This window comes from Neolamprologus multifasciatus, chromosome 4 (assembly GCF_963576455.1).
Source record: "Neolamprologus multifasciatus chromosome 4, fNeoMul1.2, whole genome shotgun sequence".
Lineage (NCBI taxonomy): Eukaryota > Metazoa > Chordata > Actinopteri > Cichliformes > Cichlidae > Neolamprologus > Neolamprologus multifasciatus.
Genome location: NC_140442.1, coordinates 26,338,866 through 26,351,391, shown reverse-complemented (window position 1 = coordinate 26,351,391; position 12,526 = coordinate 26,338,866). Strand labels below are relative to the sequence as shown.

Here is a 12,526-nt window from a genome sequence, read left to right as displayed (position 1 = left end):
AAAGATCAACTGTTCACTCAGCACCAGGAAGTTTCTATCCAGACTCTAAGTGTCCAATGAAGCCAGAGTCCAAATTTATACACGACTAAACCAGGGTGAGAAACTTCAGCTTTGCTAACAGTTTCTATGTAGGTAATTCATGCTGCCTGAGTCAAACACAGAAGCCTTCTTATTTTAAATTAAAGCTGCCATTTGCTCCAAGTTATACAAAAACATGTAGAATTTCACATTTAGGCTCATGTTTCCTGTCTCAATGGTTTCAGATAAGTTAAACTCTCTAGTTAAAAGTAAAAGGTAACCTCTATATGTCCAATGTGTTTTCTTGTGTAATAAAGTGTAATAAATAATAAATTAGTCCCTTCTTACCTGTGCTTACCATCATAGCTTCTGTAAAATGGCACAAATGCTTGCAGCCAGTTCAAAAACTCCCAGAAATGTGGATTTTATTTAAGAATCAGTCACTTTTAGACCATATAAACATATCATGTATCAACTTTGGTGCTAATTTACAAGCTGAAATGTGCAAAACGGACACAAGCAAACAAAGAAAAAATCCCCCTTTCAGTGCCCAATATTGACAACAGGTTTTGTTTCATTATCACAATGAATACATTTATCACTGAATTCCTCATTAACGGACTACATTAAATAATCATTGGTCAAATACACAGTGTGTGTGTGTGTGTGTGTGTGTGTGTGTGTGTGTGTACAGTGTGCTTAGCTGATTAAGTAGATAGCATACATACATAGATGTTTACATGGATAAAATACATTTGTTAATCACATCTATTAGCTAGATTTAAATGTAGCAAAAATAGATTTGTTACATTAAATTATTAAATCTGATTGCACAAGACTTTCATTACAGGAAGTGATAAAAAAAATAGAAAGATTCCAGTGATTTAAGGGATTTCTCTCAGGCCTTTGTCCTTTGTAGTTAGACACTTTCAGATTTTATCCTGCAGTAAAGGATCATTGAGACAGCCATGGCACATAACTGAAGGAAATAAAATTTCAAAAATAAGGTAAGAAAAGGTGCCAAAAGGAGAAAAATGAAACATCCATTTACCATATAGTTCAACTTAATGTAACGGTGGTGTCATACCTCCAGAGCTGCAATCCCGAGCGCCACTCCCACTATAGCAGCGGTGTTATCGTCAATCAGCTTCCGGATCTTTGGGAAGCAACCAGTGATTGTCTAAAGAAAATATGTAGTAGGTGTAGATTAAAGAGATATCGTAATTATAAAGACATTTTGAATATTTTTTTTCTACTACTTTGAATTGTCCTTACCCCATTAGTACATGTGCTTCCAGGGTTCAAACAGCACTGTGGTGGAAATGTATTGTTGTGGTTTTTATAGTAAGGAGAATCCTTGAATTCTGATGAGTTGTAGAATCCACAACATTTAAACTAGCGTAGACAGAAAAAGTGGGCACGTTACCAAAAGTGTTGCTGAAAACAGAAGCCACTGACTTTATTGTTTAGCAGATTTTTGTACCGTGCTCATTGTCGAATTCCACAGTCCTGTGATGTCAGTATTGTTCCCATAGCCCTGCTTGATGCTCTTCACTGCTTCCTGACCAATCTTGTTAAACAGCTCCTCAGCCTAACATACACACATGAAGCAAATTTTGCATTCAAATAGTCATGATAATGCAGCTACTAAGATTATCTCTGTAAGTTCTTTAGAGACTTACCAGCGGTCTGAATACCAAAATAACCACTGCTCCTGCCACCTCTGCTATGAAGATCAACAAGACTATGATAAAAAACTGTTGAGGAGATAAGAATATCCATTACTGGAATGGGTTTGTTTAAAGTGTAGCTTAAATAAAAAATAATAGAAAAAAACTTGTTTGAGAGAGCATTTTAAAAGAAATTTTTTGACCTTTTATTTTCACAAAGTATCCATAAATTAATTTTCTTGCTTAAAGAATTACAAACAAACATGGAGGTATAGCCAGCAACTGGCTAGCTTAGCAGAAATAATGTTTTTAAAGTGTTGGTGGGGAGCTTAGTAGTATTCTAACCAAGCAGCAATCTCAGAAGGTGGAACATGAAGCCAAAGCTGAAGTGCGAAAACTAATTACGTTCCTAATAATTTTGCCTGCTTCCTGTCACAGACTTCCAAAAACGTTTGTTCTTCATTTTGGTGATTAAACAATACAGCTATTCATCTGGTTACTTATGCTTTGATCCATTTGAGGTGGAAAGTCAGGAATCATGAGTTTTCTTTTGAAATGATCAGGAAGTCAGACTTCCTACTCTGATGGTCAGAGCAGCCACACCAACACCAACTTCACAGTTCAAGATAGCAGAAGTGGGCGTAAGCAGAAAAACCTGTAATCTGTCCTGCCACTGTTGTGTAATTTTCTTGGTAAATTAGCCATACAGAGATCACGGACCAAGCGTTATCCGTTAACCTGCTGCAGCAGTGTTTTCAGTACAAAGATTAAAGGCAATGGATTGTACTCCAGGTCAAGCTGGTGTCGGATAGATGGCTCCACATATTCTACCTTAAAAAAAAGAAACTCCACTATTACTGCAGTGATTGCACTTATTACTTGCTATAGCTGGTGGTAACATGTGGTCTAAGTAGCAGGTACCAGGCATCTGTGTTTGTCTGTTTCTCTTTTTAAGGGTAAACTATTGCTCTGTAGTGTCTCTGTACACAGACTAGAATAAAGTTTTGCAAACTGTTGTTTACATGTTGTAGTTGTTTACTGTCACTAGAGAACAGTGTCACAACCATCCAGCCTGTGGGCAACCCTAGCTTGAGTTGTTGGTCCTTGGAGAAGCGTGGAGAAAAGCTGATCTCAGTTTGTGTATGAGAGGAAGAAAATGATGGTCCGCATTGTTGATATAGACATTACTTTTATTCCTATTGCACAAAAGGACAAGGGTGCAATGGTAAAGTGCAAACTGCATCTAGGACAGAAACAACCACATTACGCTTCAGGTCTTTGCAAGCATCTGCATGGACAACACGTTAATATTTGTAATGTGCAATTTACAGTTTACAACTCTTGTTGGTGGTGTAAAAATAACTAGTGATTTGTATTTGTATGCTTTTGTACAACATTCAGACTACACAGTACTGCTGAGTCACACTTATAGAAAATTGTAAGTAACTGTCAGCATCCTTCAAACTTAAATAAAATTATAAAACAATGAGGTCTTTGCAAGCATCTGCATGGACAACACGTTAATGCAAAGCTAGCCAAGAACCCTGAGTGATGTTAAAGTGTAGCACTTGCTGACCCTAGCCCAGCAGCCAGACCGTGAACTTCAGCAGGTAATAAACAGATGAGCAGTGAGGCTCCAGCCTCTGTTTCTACCTCTTTATGTTTCTAAAGTAGGATCACTGTGGTGTTCGCTTTGAAGTCTCTTTGGGCTGGTCTTCATCTTTGTGTTGTCGGCTTTGTGTTTATAATACTAAAAGAAAGATCCTACATGTGTCTTCATAAGGATAGGGATTTGTGTTATTAGCAGAACTGAAGCCTAAGGCTTATATTGTTAACTGGTAATTATGTACAATTCAGGTAATTTTATAGACCATACATTTGCTAAAGGTCACAAGTGCTGTACCAAAAATTCTCCGTTAGAGTTTATAGATATGTCTTGCTAACCAAGCTTGCTAGCAATAACTGACAACATAGTTCCTTAACCTTTATATCGTAACTTCTGTATTGTCACTCAAACTCAAACTCAAAACTGAAACCAGGCTGGTGAGTCATCTCCCTTATTTGTTGGCTGTATGCATTTTACGCAATGAATGATTATGTTTGTACTAGATGAATGGACTTGTGTACTGAGGGTGACTTGTTCCCATAAAATAAAAATTATTGCCCTATTGACCTTCAAGGGCTCTACAATCAAGAAAGTGTGCCAAAATGTCAAAGTATTTCTTTAAGCCTCTATAAAATAGCAGGCAACAACCTACCAGCAGTAGCATACACTTGCTCTCCCTCATGGCTCCACAGCAGCCTAGAAAGCCGATGACGACTAGCAAGATCCCAATTGCAATCAACAGGTAGCCCACATTGAGCACCTGGCTTAGCTCTGCTGGCATGTTGTCAATTTTCCCAAGAAAGGTAAGGATGGAACCGCTATCCACCTTCACCCAGATCCCAACACCCAGGATGGCAGCACCTGCCAGCTGAAGAAGAAACATGTGGAGGGTGGAGAAGTTAAAAGAGCACTTCACAGATTTTATGCATAAGAGACAGTCTTTGTTGTCACGGTGACTGCTACCATGCTTTTGTCTGTTAAGACTTAGGCAGGAAGGGTTTTGCCTTGAGACTGTCTGGTAGAAAATGCATTTTTACTCTAATAACTTTAAAATGGATAAGTCCAATACTCAATGTTCTGAAAATATTTGTAATGTGCAATTTACAGTTTACAACTCTTGTTGGTGGTGTAAAAATAACTAGTGATTTGTATTTGTATGCTTTTGTACAACATTCAGACTACACAGTACTGCTGAGTCACACTTAAAGAAAATTGTAAGTAACTGTCAGCATCCTTCAAACTTAAATAAAATTATAAAACAATGAGAGTCTTTACTTACAAAGATGATGCCGTTGAACGCAAACATCATGAATTTGAGGAATTGAAAGCATCCCATTTTTGCTGCTGATATTTCTACCTACAGTCAGAGGAAGAATGATAGAGACACATTTTTCAACTTTAGTCTGGTTTTATCTCACTAAGAGCACTTATTTAGCAACACTTTGCTTTTACCTGCATGAATGTCTTTTTCTGTAAAGAGCATTAATCATCCTGCTCACCTGTTGTCTCAGGTTTCACTTCTTCCTTGAAGAAGCAAATTAGCCAATGAATTAGTAGAGCTGCCTCCTCTGTGAGCAGGGAGGGCACGGGGTGGGGTAGCTTCAAACTCTTGTCACCTTTTAGTCTTTGTGAGCTTAATAACTTATCTTAAACACTTGAGCCTGTCATTTACACTATGAGGTCACTCACAATGCACATGTAACTGTGAGCGCTTTTGGTTTAGCAGTAATCGGAGAAGAGAGGTGACGATAGAGGAAGTAAATCTCACTCTATACTGGAAAGTTTGTCACCGCACAAAACAAAACAAAAAAGCCCAGTGGCATGCAAAGGAGGGGAGGAACCCAATTCGGAAGATGAACACTATTGATAAGCAAATGTTCCCTATTTGTGGACTTTTTTTCATCTCACCAGTGCACTTGCTATGTCCTTTCATAATATTTTGAAATGTTAAGAATAAAGAGGGTATAGATCCTAGTAAAAACACCAGTGTATGTATTTGCATAGGGAGCGAACTCTGTGGCCAGCCAGCGCACCATTCCCTGAACATGCTGTGGGGGTGAGTTGATGTTTGAGTTTAGGCTAAACTGAGGTGTAGTGTGACAACCCTTTCACTAACTCTGTACAAGGCTCTTTACTCCAATGCATCATCCATCAAACTCAGGCACACAGATGACAGCATGCTGTCACTAAGTCTTCTCCTACCACCCTCTGTTTTGAGTCACTTAAAGGTTGTCACTTACAAATGTGTGTGTGTGTGTGTGTGTGTGTGTGTGTGTGTGTGTGTAGGTGTGTGTGTGTGTGTGTGTGTGTGTGTGTGTGTAGATCTCCCAGAATGGGAACAGCACTCTGTGTGGTGTGAGGAAACAAGACAAGTTGTTAACAGCTATGACTGAGCAGAATCCGCCTGTGTACAGCAGCAGGCTGTCTTCCTAGAATTTGGATATTCCCTGTGCCGTCGTCTCTGCATTACCTCTCTTGGAAAATTTAAACCACAGCAGCCTTTATAGTCCTTCCCTATCAGCTTACACCAAACATCCATTCATCCAAACATATCACATTAACCAAAACCAGGAAGTAGTTTCTCTAATAATTTAGCTCTGCTGCTCTGTTAGAATAAAGCTGGTTGTCATCAAGTTAATCATACATTCAGATGCCAGGATACTGCTCCAAGCATAATGACTTGTTGCCTTGACTCCCCCAAACTTTAGCTTGTTCACTCCTTCAAGCTCTTCCTGCTTCCTTAAGGTCACTGATTCACTCTGACACTGAGGAGTGGGCCTGGTGATGTATTAATGAGCCGAAGTCACAGAATAATCTCAAAATGCCTCCGTGATTACTGTAAAAGGACCCAACGGCGTACTGACTGGAAGTAGCAGTCTTGTCTGGAGGTGAGATATTTTACACTTTATGCGTTAAACATGACGTGCTGTGTTTGTGTTTTTAAATGGAACCTCTAAACTGTCTCCAATTCGACAACCACCATCAAAGAAAACACAGATGGAGAAATCTCAAAGGATGCCATTGAACAGAATAATTGCAGGCAGGTCTCAGGAGACAAAGGATCATTGTTGGGTGGATCTCTCCCTGTGCGGGTACAGCTCTCAAACAAAATAGCCAGACTTGCACGCTCACAAGAAGCAGCCTCATAGAACAGTTCAACAGCAACGAATCCAAGTGAAGCGGCCTACCTTTTCTCAAGTGTTATCCGAGGACGTTCTCCGGCTCCTGCATCCACTGCTGTGATTCAGACAGCTGCTGTGGGAGCGCACCGTGAGGTAACAGGAGCACAGGTGTCTGTTGTTTTGCTGTCCTCACAAAAATGACCCACACTGTGAAACGTACGTCTCGCTTCTGTGGCTGTGGCACTGTGTTATGTGTAAACAACTTGCAAGAGACTTTTTCAGGATTCTGCTCTTATTTTTGGGCTGTTGGCTGATTATAAGCAGAGTGAAGGGAGGGGAGGGCACAGGGTGGGTGTGACCGAAGCAGCTGAGTAATAGCACATCACCATGGATCTAGCTTTGTAGCTCCCAAGGGAGGGAGGGAGGAGGGAAATGAGGGAGGGATAAAGATCACCTGTGCATGGTCAAAGCAACCATTCAACATTTGCTCTGTTTCAAGGTGTTAATTTGAGCACAGCATGTAAATATGGCATAATTATGTGACCAGTTGTAATAATTTGCAATAACCACAGGCTGATCTTAAAGTTACTGAAAACTAAATGTTTTTTTTTCTCTACACAAAATAAAATGTCTAATATGGTTTCAGATGTATCTATATACATAGGTCTGAGAGTTTAACTTCAACATGATGTAAGTAATACATTACAAACAAAAAAAACACACAAGCAAATAAGCTCACCCCTGAAAAGGTCATGGACCAAAGGAAGCAAGGCCCCATGGTACACTTTACAGGCATGTGCTTTAAAGAAAATATGAAATCAAATGGAAAGAAAAAGGTGGTATGCAAACAGTGTTGGGAAGGTTACTTTTAAAATGTATTCCATTGTGGTGGACCACTGGAGGGCTCCACTCACACCCAGTTCTCAGGAAGTGTTGTTGCTGTGTTTTGGAGGGAAAAGTGTTCAGTTGTGTGGTGATAAGTAATAAACGAGCAGTGTCAATCGAGAGCTCTCGTGTCGTCTGTGTTTACCTCCACATTGGTGACCCCTGACTTGAACATGTTGCAGTCCGATGGTGGCACCGACTCCACTCTGGATGCATCAGCAGCCGCCAGCCCTCTGCCTCCGGCTGCAGCTACGTTTGCTGTGGCGCTCGAGCTGCCGGACTTTTGGCTTCACGATCCCCCGTCGTGGTTCGTGCACGTGGAGGCTCAGTTCGCCCTTTGTGGCATCTCGGCTGACGACACGAAATATCACCATGTAGTGGCTTCTCTCGACCCGCTAGCCACCCGTCGTGCGTTGACTCTCCTCCGGGACCCACCCACCCGAGGGAAGTACGCCGCCCTTAAGGAGCTGCTTCTTCGGCGCTATGCCCTCTCCGACGCAGAGCGAGCCGAGAAGCTCCTCTCCCTCTCAGGCCTGGGTGGCGGTACGGCTCTCGAACTGATGGAGCACATGCTATCCTTTCTCGGACCGGATGACGGGGGATTCCTCTTCGCCCACATATTCCTCCGACAGCTGCCGGCGGCCGTGAGAGCCGGCCTCGCCAACTCTCCGCTTCTGGGCACGAAGGATTATTGCTCCCTGGCTGAGGACGCGGATCGTATTCTCCTGGCTACCCGCACTTTCCACGATCACGACTTAGTTCCAGCTTCGCCGGCGGCGCCTTCCACTTCCCCACTGACCTGCCCCGACGTCTCCGATCCTTCGCTGACGGCAAAGACCGCGGCACAGCGACACCACGGATGGGACCTCTGTTTCTACCATCAGCGTTTTGGCGCCAGAGCGCGCCGCTGCCTGCCGCCTTGTGCTTTTCCGACCCTGGGACATGGACCCCGCCAGCGCGCTGTAGCGGCCGCGACCGCTGGCGACAAAGAAAAACTGCTCTTCATAGAAGACTCGCGCTCTGGGAGACGTTTCCTGGTCGACTCCGGCTCCCAGAAGAGCTTCCTTCCCCCGTCCGGAGCCGACAGTTTGGCAGCGGGCTGCGGACCGCAGCTTATTGCGGCTAATGGCTCTCCCATCGCAACGTTCGGGGAAAGGTTCGTGACTGTTTGTTTTCATGGTCGGGATTTCCAATGGAACTTTGTTGTTGCCGCTAGCTCTGTACCTATTTTGGGCGCCGATTTTCTTTGTGCCCACGGACTGCTGGTCGATGTCGCTAACAGATGCTTAATCGATGCACTGTCTTTTTCTTCAATACCCTGTTTCACTCGCGCCATTGAGCCCCTGAATCGGGCTAATTTAGTGACTTCAGGGAATGTTTTTCAGCGTTTGCTCTTGGAGTTCCCTTCACTGACTGTTCCTAATTTCTCGAACACGGCAACGAAGCACGGGGTTGAACATTATATCCCGACGGTCGGTCCGCCGGTGTTCGCACGCGCGCGTCGCCTCGACCCCGCGAAACTCTCCGTCGCTCGGGAAGAGTTTGCCGCAATGGAGTGCCTCGGCATAGTGCAGCGCTCTAATAGTGCCTGGGCTTCTCCGCTACACATGGTGCCCAAGTCAGACGGTCGGTGGCGGCCGTGTGGGGATTTTCGCCGTTTGAATAATGTCACGGAGAACGACCGTTACCCCATTCCCCACATCCAGGATTTTTCCGCCCACCTCGCCGGCACCTCGATTTTTTCTAAAATTGACTTGGTGCGGGGGTATCACCAGGTTCCCGTGCGCGCCGAAGACGTCCCCAAAACTGCCGTTATTACCCCTTTCGGCCTGTTTGAATTTTTGCGCATGCCGTTCGGCCTGAAAGGTGCCGCCCAGACTTTTCAGCGGTTGATGGACTCTGTTTTGCGCGGGCTGCCCTTCGTCTTCGTGTACCTGGATGATATATTAGTGGCCAGCTGCTCTGAGAGTCAGCACGTGTCCCATCTGCGTCAGGTTTTCCAGCGCTTGGCGGCACACGGCCTGATCGTCAACCCCTCCAAGTGCCAGTTCGGCTTGCTGGTTCTGGATTTCTTGGGCCACCGCATTTCCGCTGACGGTGTGGTTCCGTTGACAGACAAGGTCCGGGCCGTTTCGGCTTTTCCGCGTCCTGTGTCCGTTAAAGCGCTGCAGGAGTTCTTGGGGATGGTCAATTTCTACAACCGCTTTCTCCCCAGAGCTGCGCACCTGCTACAGCCTCTCTATGCTGCCTTGAAGGGTAAAACAGCTAAGGACCCGATTGATTGGCTCCCTGAACGCATCCAGGCATTTTCTGGGGCCAAGACCGCACTGGCAAACGCCGCCCTGCTGGCCCACCCGTTTCCGTCAGCGGAGATTGCGTTGACCTCCGACGCGTCGGACGTGGCGGTGGGCGCAGTGTTAGAACAGCGGGTCTCCGGTGTCTGGCAACCGCTCGCTTTTTTTAGTCGCACGCTTAGGGACAGTGAGCGCAAATACAGCGTTTTTGACAGGGAGTTGCTGGCCCTGCACCTGCTTTAGAGGCATTTTCTGCGACACGGCATTTTCGTTTTTTTCTCGAGGGTCGGAACTTCACCGCATACGTTGATCATAAACCTTTGACATTCGCGATGTCCAAGGTCTCTGATCCGTGGAGCGGGCGCCAGCAGCGCCAGTTGGCAGCCATTTCCGAGTTCACAACTGACATTCAGCACGTGGCTGGTAAGTCCAACTGCGTGGCTGACTGTCTATCCCGTGTGCTGGTCTCTCCCGTTTATGTTGGCATAGACTTCGAGGCTATGGCCGCTGACCAACAAGCCGACCCGGACGTCCTTGCCCTTCGGTCTGCGCAAACGGGCCTTGTATTGGAGGACAGACCCGTGTGGAACGGCGGGCCCAGCCTGCTTTGCGATGTTTCCACCAGCCGTCCACCCCCTGTAGTCCCCCTTTCGTGGCGTCGTCGCGTTTTCGACTCCGTACACGCCCTCTCTCATCCAGGCGTCCGGGCCTCGGTCAAGCTGGTCAGCTCTAGGTTCGTTTGGCCGGGCCTTCGTAAATCAGTGAAAGAGTGGGCAGCCGAGTGCATCCCATGCCAACGTGCTAAGATCCATAGGCACACACAGGCGCCCCTCGAATCCTTCCGCGTTCCAGGGAGGCGTTTTGATCATGTGCATGTGGATCTGGTTGGTCCTCTGCCGCAGTCACAAGGTTTCACGCACCTTTTGACTGTAGTGGACCGGACAACCCGCTGGCCTGAGGCAGTGCCTCTGGTGTCCACTACAGCAGCAGCAGTGGCCAGGGCATTTTTGTCAACGTGGGTTTCGCGTTTCGGTCCCCCCGCCGACATCACCTCTGACAGGGGCCCCCAGTTCGTTTCCGAGCTTTGGTCTGCCATGGCTGACGGCCTGGGGGTCAAGGTCCACCGAACCACTGCGTACCACCCGCAGGCCAACGGGATGTGCGAACGTTTCCACCGGTCGCTTAAGGCCGCGTTCCGTGCTTCTCTCACAGATGGCAACTGGGTTGACCGCCTTCCATGGGTTTTACTGGGGTTGCGCTGCGCGGTTAAAGAAGACCTTGGGGTTTCTCCGGCTGAACTGGTCCTCGGTCAGCCCCTCCGGGTCCCCGGGGAATTCTTGCCTGAGAGCCCACCCCCGTGCTTCGCTCCATCTGTGCTGTCTCTCCGTCCCCCAAGAGACTCGTTTTCTTTTCCTGGCCCAGTGCACCATTGTGTGCCCGACACCTTTGTTCCAAGGTCGTTGGACTCCTCGCAGTTTGTTTTTGTCAGGCATGACGCTCATAGGCCTCCGCTGCGTCCACTGTATGACGGCCCCTTTAGGGTTATTCAACCGGGCCGGAAGTATTTCCTTTTGGATTTTGGGGGTCGACAGGAGGCTGTTTCTATTGACAGACTTAAACCAGCACATGTGCTTCTGGATGATCAGGTGGTGCCGGCTCAGGCCCCCCGCCGGTGGCCGCCCGCCTTCCACTGGACCGGACAATCCTGCTTCTTCCTCTGGGAGCGCCCCCCACCTGGCGGGGCCCGAGCTATCTTCAGTTTTTCCTGACCGCCCATGCCAGCCTGGCCCTCAGGCTCGTTTCCCCTCCGCCAGCTCTCCACCTCCCCGGTTCAGCCGTTCTGGACGTTTAATTAAAGCGAGGGTTCTGGACTAGGGGATGACCCTACTGGGTGTTCGGGGGGGGCATGTGTGGTGGACCACTGGAGGGCTCCACTCACACCCAGTTCTCAGGAAGTGTTGTTGCTGTGTTTTGGAGGGAAAAGTGTTCAGTTGTGTGGTGATAAGTAATAAACGAGCAGTGTCAATCGAGAGCTCTCGTGTCGTCTGTGTTTACCTCCACACCATTACAGAATACAGAATACATGCCCCAAAATGTATTCTGTAACGTATTCCGTTACGTTACTCAATGAGAGTAACGTATTCTGAATACTTTGGATTACTTAATATATTATCATGCTGTTTACAACTACATGAATGTACTATTGCTGTGATTTATTACTGTTACTGAAGGTTCGTGGCTCTGAACCGTAGTAAAGGGACCTCTGGCTAATACGGTGGGTTCTGTGTCGGGCTCATAGCCGAAAACTAGCTTTACTTTGTTGTCTGGGTCAACTTTGCTAGCGAGAGACAGAGAGAGGCGTTGAAAGGCTGCTCCAACAGAACTTATTGCTTTTGGAGGAAAACACGAACACGGTATACAGTCGAGTCTTAATAGCTTACTTACAAATGGGCTCGTCAGGCACTCTTCTTGGCTGCAGTGGTTATTATTATATTTACATGCTTCCAGCTCCTGTTTCTGCTTGATGACAGCTCATACTTTTCCTTTTTCTCCCTCCCTCGCTCACAGACACATAACGGGTATGGCAGTCCATTCTCCCTGCAGCACGGACTACACTGCCTATGATGCTACATTCTTTAGAGCTATACCGGTAGCATTCTGCCTATTAGCTTAGCACAACAACAACAAAAAGGCCTCTCTCACCCAGGAAACACGCAGAGAGAGAGAGAGCGTCACCCTGTAACCATGGCAACCTGGAACACCAGAACGTAGCCGTCAAACAAAACCCAAACAGGCCTGACCCGCCACAATATGAAACAGGGAAGTACCGCCGTGTAATCCATTTATTTCAACAAAGTAACTGTATTCTAAATACCACCTTTTTAAACGGTAACTGTAACGAAATACAGTTACTCATATTTTGTATTTTAA

The 12,526-nt window shown here is 46.2% G+C and overlaps 1 protein-coding gene across 2 annotated transcripts; it reads right to left on the bottom strand.

The window, feature by feature from the left end:
- Positions 1-426: 426 nt before the first annotated feature.
- tspan34b (tetraspanin 34b) lies at positions 427-6,979 on the bottom strand. 2 transcript variants are annotated; one of them, XM_085155852.1, is made up of 8 exons: positions 6,483-6,979; positions 4,574-4,651; positions 3,947-4,162; positions 1,701-1,775; positions 1,502-1,609; positions 1,294-1,413; positions 1,106-1,198; positions 427-997 (listed from the first exon to the last, which is right to left on the bottom strand). In XM_085155852.1, the coding sequence occupies exons 2-8, from the start codon at positions 4,628-4,630 to the stop codon at positions 938-940; spliced, it is 729 nt and encodes a 242-aa protein (XP_085011978.1). In that variant the 5' UTR covers positions 4,631-4,651; positions 6,483-6,979; the 3' UTR covers positions 427-937. The 2 variants fall into 2 exon arrangements, with proteins under 2 accessions (XP_085011978.1, XP_085011979.1); XM_085155853.1 differs by lacking the exon at positions 6,483-6,979 and adding an exon at positions 4,794-6,476.
- Between the last annotated feature and the right edge of the window lie 5,547 nt (positions 6,980-12,526).